The sequence below is a fragment of the Cyprinus carpio genome, chromosome A25 (genome assembly GCF_018340385.1).
Source record: "Cyprinus carpio isolate SPL01 chromosome A25, ASM1834038v1, whole genome shotgun sequence".
Taxonomy (NCBI): Eukaryota; Metazoa; Chordata; class Actinopteri; order Cypriniformes; family Cyprinidae; genus Cyprinus; species Cyprinus carpio.
In genome coordinates, this window is record NC_056596.1 from 9,132,479 (window position 1) to 9,146,907 (window position 14,429).

At 34.0% G+C, this 14,429-nt stretch overlaps 1 protein-coding gene across 1 annotated transcript in view; it reads left to right on the forward strand.

Annotated features, from left to right (window-relative positions):
- LOC109072260 (polypeptide N-acetylgalactosaminyltransferase 18-like) overlaps positions 1–14,429 on the forward strand; it is a 44,241-nt gene extending 29,812 nt beyond the window's left edge. The window contains exons 8-11 of the mRNA XM_042715359.1: positions 1,571–1,708; positions 3,213–3,308; positions 10,252–10,416; positions 13,633–14,429. Of these exons, the coding sequence (XP_042571293.1) occupies positions 1,571–1,708; positions 3,213–3,308; positions 10,252–10,416; positions 13,633–13,779 (546 nt within the window). The 3' untranslated portion in view covers positions 13,780–14,429. The remainder of the gene's footprint in view (positions 1–1,570; positions 1,709–3,212; positions 3,309–10,251; positions 10,417–13,632) is intronic.

Here is a 14,429-nt window from a genome sequence, read left to right on the forward strand (position 1 = left end):
GTAATACTGTGAAATATTATTATCATTTAAAATAGCCATTTTAATATATTTAAAAATGTAATTTATTCCTGTCATGGCAAATCTGGATTTTGAACATCATTATTCCAGGCTTCAGGTTCACATGATCCTTCAGAAATCATTCTAATATGCTGATTTGGTGCTCAAGAAACATTTCTTATTATAATCAATGTTGAAAACAGTTGTGCTGCTACATTTTTTTAGATATTTTTTAAAAGTTCGAAAGAACAGCATTTATATGAAATATCATACTTTCATTTTATTTTTTATATATTTTTTGTGACTTTTTTTTTTATTTTTTATATATCTGTTTTGTATAAGTGTTTTTTTTTTTTTAAAAGAATAGTTTTACTGTCTTATTGATCCCAGACTTTTGAATAGTAGTGTGTAAATTAAATTAGAAAAATGCAAAATAGAAGTATTTCCACTTGAGGACTCAGATATGTATTTGTATATCAGTAGGCTATGCTAAATTGCTTGGCAGCCATAAGTCAATTTAATTATCCTTTGCACATTAGAGTTTTATTGTATTTCGGCTGTCACTGTTTTAGAAAAGAAAAAAGCCCCTGTAAGCCAATCTCTACTGTGTTTTTTACCCATGGTTAAAGGGGATTTAAGCACTCGTTTTACCTAACAACACACACATTTAACCATGCCATGTTTTCTGTAACACTCTGTTCTACATTAGTACATGAATGTAATGGAATTTAAAGGATACATGCTGGTTTGTCATTTTAAGTGAAGATGTAATGGGCTGAGATGTAATGACCTTGACTTATTTAAGCTAGTCATTAAGGCTTTTAAATGAGCTTTCACTTTTGAGCTGTACATATTCTTCCCATGACGCCCTGAAATACCGCAGCATATAGCATCACTTCACTTCACACGTCACTGTAAGTGCCTGAACCAGGGGCGTAGCATCTGGGTATGCAGGGTATACAATCTCCTAAATGTAACTCATACAGTCGCTTAGGTGGATGCTTTTTTTCAACAAAATAAAATGCACATAAACTGTGATGGAAACATATTTACAAAAGAAACTATTCTTAATAAAAAATGTGCATTAAAAAAGTCTGTTAATGAATAATTAATTAATAACTTTAACTGGAATAATCTTCGGACTCAGCATCGCATCTGAAATGGTGCTCTGATCATTCTGAAATTCCCAAGCCAGAGTCGAATAAGTTGTCAGTTTTTTTTTTTTAAATAGATCTACAATGCAAAGTCACAATGATGGAGGTGCGCATAGACTGTAGTGATCCTAGAACTGACACGCTGTTGTCATGAAATTTTTAATAAAAATTTTAATATCTTAATATCGCAACAGAGGGGGGCCGTTATATATTTTTTTTGCATATGGGCCAGAGGCTGACTTGTTACGCCACTGGCCTGAACATGAAGGACTGAGATAAATGTACATTGACTCAATAAAACATTTTCTTCCATCATATTCCTGAGCATCATGTTCTAGTTGTTTGATTCTACACTCTATAAATGAATTCTTGTGTTCTCACGACTGCATGTGCTTCTGGCTGTTTGTTTGTGTGTGCAGGACTCAGGGATCGATATTGGTGATATCAGAGAAAGAAAAGCTCTCAGAGAGAGACTCCGCTGCAAACCCTTTAGCTGGTTCCTGAAGAATATTTATTCTGAGATGAGAACCTACACAGAGACCATCGCTTATGGTGTGGTGAGTATCCACTTTTCCTCAAATAACTCAAATAACAGTCTTCACTTTAAGGTCCATATACAAAACTGATGCCATTTGTGTCCCTCATATACTGTACAAATATGTAAAAATAATTACATATAGATGTGCTATTTTTTTTATGACTTAATAGACATTTTTTCACATCAAAAAAAATTATATATGTGTGTATATATATATTTTACTTTGGTGGAATTTTTACAATTTTAGAATATATTTATTGTATTTTTAACTTCTGTATTAGCAAATATGTATATGTGTGTGTGTATCTATGTGTGTATCTATATATATATATATATATATATATATATATATATATATATATATATATATATACATACATAGCTTTTAGTCTTTATTCTGTCTATATACACATCCTGTATACTCTATACAGCATCTACTGTATATACACATATACTTTTATTTTCAAGGCTGCATTAAATTGATCAAAAGACATTTATAATGTTATGAAAGATTTGTATTTCAAATAAATACTGTTCTTTTGAACTTTCTGTTCATCAAAGAATCCTTAAAAGAATGTTCCACGGTTTCCACAAAAATATTAATTAGAACTATTTTTTTCAACATTGATTTCAACATTGACATTCAGATAAATAAATTATATTTTATAATATATTAAAATGTAAAACAGTTATTTTGAATTGTAATAATATTTCAAAATATTACTTTTTAATGTATTTTTTATTTCTATTACATTTCTGATCAAATAAATGCAGCCTAGGTAAGCATAGCTTTTCAACGATTGTGTATGTTTTTAGATTTTAGTTGACAGAATTAGTTTATTTAAAAAAAGACTTCAAGTTGTTTTCCCAGATTATGCATCAGCTATGTTACCCTCCTTTTTAAAGTAATGAGCTATTCCATAAATAATAAAAAAACTTTCTCATCATCCTCCTTTCAGGAAGTGAGCTCTTCAAAGACAAGGCTCACTCATTTGTTATCATTTTATCTTTTGTTTCACTTATTATGTCTTCAAATGTCAACACTGTTACCGTAATTTTCTGTATTAATCAAATGTGCAAATCCATAAGTATATATTTATCCGTTCTAAAGGCATGTAATATCATAGTCAAATTTATTAATTAAGTTTGAGATAGCTCAGTGCAGTTTATTAGCACTTAGAGACAAATCTGATTATATTGTTTCTCAAAATATTGAGTTTATACTAAATATAATTTTTCTTACTCAAGGCCTGCCGCTTCTTTATTTATCACGATGCAGGGCCAGCAGAGCACTTTTCCTAATTGGTATTCTTTTGTGGAATAGCATAATTAACAGCTCCATTGTGAAGACAAAGGAAAGCTGAGCTCCAGGGCATTTTCACACACACAGGCTATTAGCAGACAGAGGAAGAAAGATGGTTTTTGCATTCTTAATCCATCTTCTCCTCTGCGGTTTTGCAGTGTGAAATGAGTCTGATGTGCCGGTTCATATATTGCATATTTGTGTGTGTGTTTGCATGTAGCTCAGGAACAGCCTGAGGCCGGATCTTTGTGTGGATCAAGGTCCCCACTCTGACAACATTCCCATCCTGTACATCTGCCACGGCCTGACACCTCAGGTTAGTGTCCAGTCCACTGCACCTTCTGGCTTTCATCCTTTTCCAGTTCTCAGAGCATGCGTAATTCATTTATATGGAAGTGCTCATGTCTGACTCCATCACGTCTCATGCTCTCTCCTTCCATGTTTCTCACTATATCTGCACAGCATGTGACATTAAACATTTTTAAGAACTTATTTTTGGTCTAGAGATCAAGAACAGGAAATAACGGATAGAAATGGGTGGAACAGGACCAGAAAACATTACATGTTTATTTGAACCTGCATCACCTTTGTACATACATGGCTAAGTGTCTTAGAGCATGTGTGTCATTATATCATTATTTATAAATTATAAATTAAATATTAGATATTTTATATATTGCTAAAACTACTACATATATATATATATATATATATAATGCAAAATAATTAATTTTATTATAATTTTAATTATTATTAAATATTATATATGATTCCTCCAACCTACAGAGGTTAAGCATTTTGGAGAATGGATTAATTTTATGTAATTGTCCTCTCTCTCTCTCTCTCTCTCTCATATTATATATATATAGTTCTTATTTTATCTTTAATGGGCCATTAGACAATACCTCAGCTAAGTGTATTAGAACCGTGGCAGTTACAGCTATCTTTTTCAACACATTAAAGAGCCACAACAAGGTATTGTTTGAATGTCTTACAAAATGACAAAATTTGAAAGCTGAGACTTTGTTTCATACCTGTAACATACAAGTAAGCTGCTCTGTTTTTTTTTTTTTTTTTTGTTAGCGTGTGTCCTCTTTGCTCTGCAGTGTATTTTTCACTGCGTGAGAACATGATGTGTGGCGAGAGAGCGCCATGGCTTGGGGGGCTGGATTTTGCCAAGAGTTCATTCTGAATCAAAAAGATTCATTACTCTGAAACAAAATATGTTTGTCACTACACAAAAGTGTTAATTACAATTGACTTATTAATTTTAGTATGATTCTTCCTTCAGTTTGTTTAGTCAAAAAAAGTACAAAAAAAAAAACTTTGGTTCATTTATGTGAATCAGTTCAATTTGTCCATTCCAATGAATCGATTCATAACATAATTGATAGATGACTTCATGAAGTAAAACATTTAATTATGTCACCACACAAAAATGTGAATTAAGATTTAGATATTAATCTTAATATGATTCATCCTTTAGTTAATTTAGTGAAAACAGTGTAGAAAACATGCATTGATTCGTATTAACAATATATATATTATAGTTAGTAGTATAGTATATTATAGATTTAGATTTAAAATCTGTTTGGCAACTATGGCTGTTTGGTTGAAAAAAAAATATTTTAAACCATTTAAAGGCAAATTCATAAGTACTGAGATACAAATGATTGGAAAATACAAACATTGAATTTTAATAGCTATATTATTCATCCTTATTCCCATCTTCTGTACAAAGGCTCCTCACACTTCAGTTGTTTAATTCATGGTGAAAATGTGAGTTAAAAGACATTTCTTCCTCTATGAAGATTTCTCTTTTATGAAGATTTGGCTTGTATGCGCTTTCCCATATTCCCGTCACAATTGATCTCAGTGGTTCACAGTAATACACTGTCAACTTATTGCAACCCATAAAACCGTCATTGTATTGCATAAAACCTCTTCATTATTTTGTGCTGAGGCCCGAAATATGAATTTTTGAACAGTTGGGCTGCTCAAGGCAATCCAGTCTGGGTTTTTTTTTTTTTTTCTTATTCCTAGTGTATTACACAACCGTGTTCCACAACAAACGATATCCTGCAAAAATACTGTAAAAATGGGGAACTTTGTCCATAAAGCATTGACTCTCCGGGGGATTTCGGATTTAGACAGATTCCAGGGCTATAGTCACTATAATGAATTTCAATAAAGGTCAATGACTTAGAACACAACCAGGGAGGGTTGTTTCACCACCACAGGGGCATCATTTAGATGAGGAAGAACTGTAGAATGTGAATATGTGACAGAGATATATAAATGAGAGAGAGCGAGAGGGAGGGAAAGACTGAGAACAGCACTGTCAGCATTATTTTAACTACAGTACTTAGTTGGGTCTCTTACACCTGCTGAATTCATATCCGTGTGTGCTTCCACTTCTCTTATTGGAAACAGCATAATGGTGCCAAGCAATGCAGTATAATTTTTTCATTTTCTATTCTTGCTGATTCTAAACATTTTAGAATCTGTTGAGGAAATCAAAAATACACCACTGCTAATTATAGGACATTTTAGAGTCCCCAGGGCTTTAACCTGTTGTTGTTGATGATATGTAGCATTCATTATTATTATTTATTCTATTATTCTATTATTTTTTTTTTTATATTTTATTATAAAATAATTATTATGTTTTTTGTTATTTTATTATTTTATTATTTTTTTTTTTTTTGTTATTATTAGTAGTATTAGTATTATAAAAATATTTTATATATTTCATATGACCCTACAGAGGATAGATAGGTATAATTGTTCTATAAAATAATTTGTTTTTAGAATATATATATATATACAGGTCCTTCTCAAAAAATGAGCATATTGTGATAAAAGTTCATTATTTTCCATAATGTAATGATAAAAATTAAACTTTCATATATTTTAGATTCATTGCACACCAACTGAAATATTCAGGTCTTTATTGTTTTAATACTGATGATTTTGGCATACAGCTCATGAAAACCCAAAATTCCTATCTCAAAAAATTAGCATATTTCATCCGACCATAATAAAAAGAAAAGTGTTTTTAATACAAAAAAAGTCAACCTTCAAATAATTATGTTCAGTTATGCACTCAGTACTTGGTCGGTAATCCTTTTGCAGAAATGACTGCTTTAAGCGGCGTGGCATGGAGGCAATCAGCCTGTGGCACTGCTGAGGTGTTATGGAGGCCCAGGATGCTTCGATAGCGGCCTTAAGTTCATCCAGAGTGTTTTTGGGTCTTGCGTCTCTCAACTTTCTCTTCACAAATATCCCACAGATTCTCTATGGGGTTCAGGTCAGGAGAGTTGGCAGTGAGCACAGTAATACCATGGTCAGTAAACCATTTACCAGTGGTTTTGGCACTGTGAGCAGGTGCCAGGTCGTGCTGAAAAACGAAAATCTTCATCTCCATAAGCTTTTCAGCAGATGGAAGCATGAAGTGCTCCAAAATCTCTGATAGCTAGTTGCATTGAACCTGCCCTTGATAAAACACAGTGGACCAACACCAGCAGCTGACATGGCACCCCAGACATCACTGACTGTGGGTACTTGACACTGGACTTCAGGCATCTTGGCCATTTCCTTCTCCCCAGTTTCCTCCAGACTCTGGCACCTTGATTTCCGAATGACATGCAAAATTTGCTTTCATCCGTCAAAAAAGAGTACTTTGGAGATGAGCAACAGTCCAGTGCTGCTTCTCTGTAAAATCAGGCGCTTCTGCCGCTGTTTCTGGTTCAAAAGCACACGCCTGTGCACGGTGGCTCTGGATGTTTATATATCAGACCCGTCCACTGCTTCCGCAGGTCCCCCAAGGTCTGGAATCGGTCCTTCTCCACAATCTTCCTCAGGGTCCGGTCATATCTCGTTGTGCAGCGTTATTGTGGCCACACTTTTTCCTTCCCACAGACTTCCCACTGAGGTGCCTGATACAGCACTCTGGGAACAGCCTTATTCGTTCAGATATTTAGATCTGTGTCTTACCCTCTCGCTTGAGGGTGTCAATGATGGCCTTCTGGCAGCAGTCAGTTCGGCAGTCTTACCATGATTGCGGTTTTGAGTAATGAACCAGGCTGGGAGTTTTTTAAAAGCCTCAGGAATCTTTTGCAGGTGTTTAGACTGTAAGGACTGCTCAGATGATTAGGTTAATAGCTCGTTTAGAGAACCTTTTCATGATATGCTAATTTTTTTTTTATAGGAATTTTGGGTTTTCATGAGCTGTATGCCAAAATCATCAGTATTAAAACAATAAAAGACCTGAATATATTCAGTGGTGTGGCAATGAATCTAAAATATATTGAAAGTTTAATTTTTATCATTACATTATGGAAAATAATGAACTTTTATCACAATATGCCATTTTTTTGAGAAGGACCTGTATATATATATAAATCATTACTTATAAATTATAAAAAATAATATAGATTTATATAGATTTTATATTTATTGTAGTTTAAAGTTAATACTTATACATTTAATGTTAATATTTATATTTTATTTATATTTTATTATTAATTATTTATTTTATAAAAATATGAATTAATAGATCGATTAGTAGATTTTATATATATAAAAATAATAAAAATAATTCTTTTTTTTACATATTATTTATTTTATAAAAAATATTGTTAAAACTACTACTACTACTACTTCACACACACGCACAGTTTTTATATGTACTTAATAAATATACACAGTTTTTATATGTACTTAATAAATATACACAGCATATATATATATATATATATATATAGTATGCAAAAATATTTATTATATAACAATATGAAATTTATGATTCCTGCAATCATACAGAGGTTAAGCATTTTGGAAAATGGATGAATTTTATGTAATTGTTCTCGCTTTCTCTCTCTATATGTGTGTGTCTGTGCAAATATAGATATACATTTAAGTTCTCTGCCAGCCAGAATATGTTTGCATCATTTACAGTATATTTTATGTCTGTTTGCACACTTAAACTATCTTCAACCATTCTGATTGGATGTGAGCATTATATCGCCGTCTCTGTACTTGTGGTACTGGATTTGTTTTTATCTTTAATGGGCTGTTAGACAATATTGCAGCTAACCGTGGCAGTTGCTCGGGGATTTAAGCATGTTAGAAATGGAGCATAGACACGCTCGTTCTTTCTTTCAGTGTGTATCTCCCATTCATTGGGCAAAGGGAGCATTGTTCCCATACAACAGCCATAAATCTCTCAAGAAGGGAAAAAGAAGGCTTTTCCTCAAGCAGAAACAGTGCTAAATGAGTCCCTAGCAAGTTGAGTCCTTATTTTTCTTCTCTCTTATATTATTCCCTGTCCCATTTTAGCCCTCCATCCCTTCCTGTCACAGTTCCAGTGCTCATCAAAGGATCCCGAAGGACGTGCATTGTTTCCATTGTGAATGAATGATAAGTTGTTTTATGTATCCGTGGAGATGCACTCGCTGCCTGTTCAGCCTTTGTGTTCACAGAGATTTGCCTCTCAACGTGCCTCACAAAAAGTTTGAGCAGTTTTGCAAAAAGTCAAACAATTTGATTTGGTTTTACTGTAGGCTCAGGTGTACTGTATTCTGAGAAAAATGTCTTGACACACATAAACAGTCTCAGTGGAAAGCATGGTAGCTCCCAAACGATACCTGAGATCAGAATTAATTTGGACCTGAGGAGAAGAGGAGAATGCCTAGCTCTGTATCAGATATTGCAGAACTGATTGTAACACAAATTCTGAATAGCCAAAAATCGGACTGGACGGTATACAACCAATTTAATCTATGTATTTGAGAGAAGTATGCAGTTTTGTGATGCGCTGCATGAGCTATCTAATCAATAACACTGTTCGCACTTCTCCAGGCTCAGGCTTTTGAAGTGAAATATCAATCCATCCGGACCCTGAAAAAAATGTGGGCATATTGCATGAAATGAATTCTTTCTGAAAGTGCTTGCTTTTCAGTAAGGCGAGGGATTAAGTATGAGTGCTATTGATTTAGGACGTGGCCCAATGTGGTCCAACAAAATGTGCATTAGTGATTCAAAGCAAATGCTGAATATCAGAGACTTTGCTTTTTAAAATAATATAAAATAATGTATAATTGTTGTTGTTATAGAAAATATTTTACATAATTTCTGTAAGTAGGTATTTTAATTTCACAAAGCATCAGAAATGTTATAGTTATGAAAATGGAAATAAGTGAAAGCGATGAATGAAAATCAGGGCTGATTACTTTTCATACTTTATTGTAAGCGATATTAAGATTAGTGCTTACCAGATCATTGTATGTTGAAAATAGTTCTCTAAAGGTGGTATATTATTTCCAGTGGAGTATGCATCAGTGTATTTATTTTGTTAATATTACCCACAACCCCTTGCACTATTGAAAAGACATTTGTGACTGCATCTTTTAAATGTATACATCTAAAAGCAAACTAATTTATATAGCTAAGTGTTAACATTTACACAGAAACAAACAGAACATGTATCAAGGTGCAGTTGTTTAATGTCCCATTATTGACTTTCTTTCTACTTACTTAAAAGTATGTGCTTTCCCATCACCAGCCATGTACACACACTTTAAGGGCTTTGTAGAAGTAGCCGATTGGCATTCAGCCCAAGTTTGAATGGTGGGTATGAAATTAACAAATGAGAGCTAGTCAATAAGAAAAAGTTATTCTTCCCTCTTGAATCCATTAAGATGCAATACTAGGTATCAACACTAGGATTTGGTGCTGAGCCACGTCGTCTTAGAGATTTCACAGGAAAGACACAATTATCAAACATGAATAATTAATTTTATTGGCTGGGCAATACAAAGCTGTCCAAACAGACATTCAGACGGCCCAAATGAATGAATCAGAATGATAAAAGACATGTCATGACATTACAACTTTCTTGTTATTGTGGGCTTGATATTCTAAAGTGCTAGATATTTTTGTTTTTTGTGGACAAATGAAATTGTTCATATAGTAATTTATTTATAAAACTTGTTTTTCTTTACAAAATGTCTGTTATAAACTTTATTGTGCAAGATATTGAAACTGATGTGTACATAAACTACTGTTCAAAAGTTTGGGGTCAGTAATGTTTTTGAAAGTCTCACACTCACTAAGGTTGATTTATTGCATCAGAAATACAGTAAAAACAGTAATATTGCTCAAGAAACATTTCTTGTGTCCAAAAGTTTAGGCAGGTTATGCACATATTATATATTATATGTATAATTTAAGCATGCTTTTCTCGTCTGTTCTTATAGAATGTGTACTACACAAGCTCTCAGCAGCTGCATGTCGGAGGCTTGAGTCCGACCATCGACGACGACGACAACAAGTGCCTGGTGGACGTGAACGGCCGACCGCGACTGCTGGAATGCAGCTACGCCAGCAACAAGCACATGAAACTCTCCTGGCTCTTTACTCAGGTATACACTCATGGGAAACAATCAGTCATGTACTCAAAAGTTCTGGTTTTGGGTTATTTGGTTAATTAGTATGGTTTTTTATGGTTTCATTTACTTTTTTTGAACAAGTTCTGGAATCATTAAAGTACTAGTTTAAAACTTTCCCTTAAAATTTGCTGTCAGTTCGCAGCATCTGTTAGCCCTCCGGCTGTGCGACTGCAGTGGACACATTCTGGATATCCAGCATTAATAATTGAGAGGTATTAGTTGTGTGTGTAGTAAAGCTCTCTTAATTCAATTCAAGCGCCGTTCTGGATTGTAGCAGACATCTTGATTTTATCAGTACGTAATATATGCCTCTCTATTTAAGGCAGGTGAATTAATATATGTCATAGCAGGCGGTGTCGTCTAAAAGGTTTAGCTGAAGTGTGCTGGAAATGTCAGAACAGGTTATTAGAAAAGGGTAATGCTGCCCCCTTGGGAGAGATGTCGAAGTAGATGAACAAACACGCTATCAGCAAAAGTGTAAGAGTATGAACGATATCAATTCTCACACAGACCCTTGGGATGTGGTTTAATGTCTCACACAAGCTCAGTGGGATAAAGGCAGCCACCTTTTTTCTTCAAGTTATTTAAAATGGAATCAAGCGGGCCAAATCCATTGTGGCCTTTTAGGTGCGATGAATAATTGATGACAAAGCCAGTGAAAGTGTGATCTGGCTCTTGACTCATAAGAGAGCATCAGAAATGGCATTAATTAAGTCTTTATCGACTCACTTTGTCTGTTGACAGTCTGCTTTTCAGTCTGTAACCAGGATACCACTTGGCAGGTCATGAATAAATGCACCGTTAAGCTTACCTAAGATATGTACCCAGCAGAAATATATTATTTAGTGCTTTAGGGTGTTTGGCACCACCAGCAGTCAGTGATATTATTATTTTATGGAGGCTGATTTGGAACAAACCCTAACTGAAGCAGAGACACCTGTTCAACGATGAATGCCAGAGTGTTTTATAATTAATGGGGTCTTAATAATACCTGTTTATAATGTACATGACCACGAAAAATTATGTTGAGTCATACTAAAATTATATTCCACAAAATATAGAAAATTTTAATATCTTATAGAGAGAGAGAGAGAGAGGCTGAATTCTGGTTCAGAATTAGACTATATTGAAAATTCGGGAGATAAACATCTGTTCACACATATACCCCAAGATCTCTTCAGAACTTTACCAAGAAAAAAACAGGATACTGGAGTGAACAGACATGGGAAGGAGGTAGCCCACATTTGACAAACTTCAGGTCTTTTTATCCTGAATGCTAGAATCAAAGGATATTTCTGTGGACAATTTACCTATAGCTCAGATCTCGGGAACAGTGTTGTAGATTATGCCATATCAAATATAAGCCCCTCTCATTTCAGTGCACTTACCGTCAAAGCCGTGACCCTGGACCACAAAACCAGTCTTAAGCTGCTGGGCTATATTTGTAGCAATAGCCAAAAATATATTGTATGGGTCAAAATTATTGATTTTTCTTTTATGCCAAAAATCATTAGGATATTAAGTAAAGATCATGTTCCATGAAGATATTTAGTACATTAAATACTGTAAATATATAAAAACTTATTTTTTTATTAGTAATATGCGTTGCTAAAAACTTCATTTGGACAACTTTAAAGGCAATTTTCTCAATATTTAGATTTTTTTGCACCCTCAGATTCCAGATTTTCAATTAAAACAAACTTATAAAAGCCTGAAGGGCACTGCATGCCATACGTACGAAATTATTCAAAATAAACATTTCATAAAATGTCAAATTAAAATGGATAAATTATTTTAAATATAACACTTGAACCAAATAAAACACGTCAACACCAAAATGTGAATCTATTTTGTTTACCTGCATGTCAGTGTAACCAATAACTGACATCAGGGGAATGGGAATGTGTTGTCAAATGAGTTATTAACTTTAAATCTCAGGAGGACTTCAAGGAAATATTTTATGTCAAAGCAGTTTGACTGACAAAAAAGTTTGGGAATCCCTGCATCGCATTAACAAACATTAATAAACATGAAACAGCAATGAGATGGTCAAAGTCTTCCAGGTTTTAAATATTTTTGTCAGTTTGAATGTTCTCACACTTAAACAATAGGTCAGTGGTATAGATAATTATATCCGAGCGACAGGCTTGCATATGATAAAATCTTCCTGTTTTATTTGAAATGAAACTTTGTTTTACATAATTATAGGATGTGCTTGATGAGTCACTCGTGTCATTCGTAATGAGAGGAAGCATGTAGAAGGACTCACTTGTTCAGCATTTAATAAACGTATGTCTAGATGAAAATCTAACTAACCAGATGCAAACTATATTTTTACATAATCTGATGAAAACATGTGCTGTTTGCCCATGCATGCAAAACACAGAATCATGGTTCTATTCAGTGTTCTGGGGTGATCTTGGTCACTGATGTAAATTGAATACATGGGTTTAGAGTTTTGTTCAAGTTTTACACATTTTTTGTAAGGTTGAATTCAAAATTATTCACTAATCATTATGCACGTACAGTATACTATGCATTGTATGCTCTTCCATTTAAATTGTTCAAAATTTTCTAAATTGCCACCACAAACTACCATATGAAGTTATTTTATTCTATAATATAGCACAGTGTATAACAGTTTGTTTTCAAATGCTAATATTGCAGCCATGAAAATGAAATGTACCATAAAAGTAATACAAATATTCCAACTGTGCATCTTCAGTAATATGATTTAGCCGGTGTAGCGAGACATTTGGTGTTTCATACACCTTGGATTTCATACGGTGGCAGATGATTGGACGAGGGCGACACTTCGCCCGCGGACTCCTCTTTCATGTTTCAGCTGTCTCCGGAGCTTTCTTCAGCACTGTGTAAGACTCTGAATCCTGGAGGCTCTTCTTCAGAAGCTACCACTTCAGGACCATCACTTTGCTTTTGACATTGTTCTGAAAGGCTTTGGTTGTGTATTTCATACTGTATTTACTGACTGAAACGAGTAATTTCTTGAGGTGTAAGTGTCGTTTTTGATTTCTAACTCAGAGTCGCTCAGAGATTTGGCATTAGAAGGACAAAAGGATTTTAAGATTCATGAATCATATTACCTCTTTTTCTGAGGAGAATCATTATTGGTCCTGGAACGATTTTATGCCATTTTTCACTCATTTTGATGTGTATTGTGTCTTGCAGGGAGGCTCCATTGAGAATAGGAAGTCAAAGCATTGTTTGGAATTGGTGGAAAGTACGCAAGTGGATCATGGATATCAGCTCGCCCTTCAACAGTGCAGCAGTCAAAAATGGACAATTACCAACATATTGCCTGGGAATGTTCTATAGGCATGATGTCTTATGGGACGTATCACTGGATATGTAGTGGACTGAGTTACAGTGTCCCTTACACACATTGTTGTGTCATCAACTGAAGGGAAGAGTGCTGTTCTCTTGTTATTTAACACTGTAAACATCATTATGTCTTGTGTCGGACCTCAAAGAACACATGGAACAAGTGTCAAACATTTAACTTTGGCCAAAAGAGATGGTTGGTTTAGAGACACTGGTGCTTAAAGGGAAAGTTCACCCAAAAATGAAAATTCTGTCATTATTTACTCACCTTTTCATTTTTTCAGTGAACTGTCTCTTTAAATGTTCTGCTGTATGATTGGCTATTGTGTATTTAAGCATTTATTAGTTTTGCTACTGTGTAGCACAAATTTTAAATGTTTTTTTTTTCCCTCAGGTTTGTGAATGATGATTGTGATTATTTGATGTGGACAAAAATATTTTATAAATATAAATAGTATTTCTAAAAAAATAATAAAGACTTCTTATAACGCATCATCTGAAACAAGCTGGTTTAGTGCCCCAAAACACAAGTCTAACCAGCTTGGAGGCCATCTGAAGCCGGTTGAAACAGGGATTTCATCAAAGTATGGAAATGAATAAATGTTGTGGTATAAAAAAATAAAGTTCTAGCAGAAATCTCTATT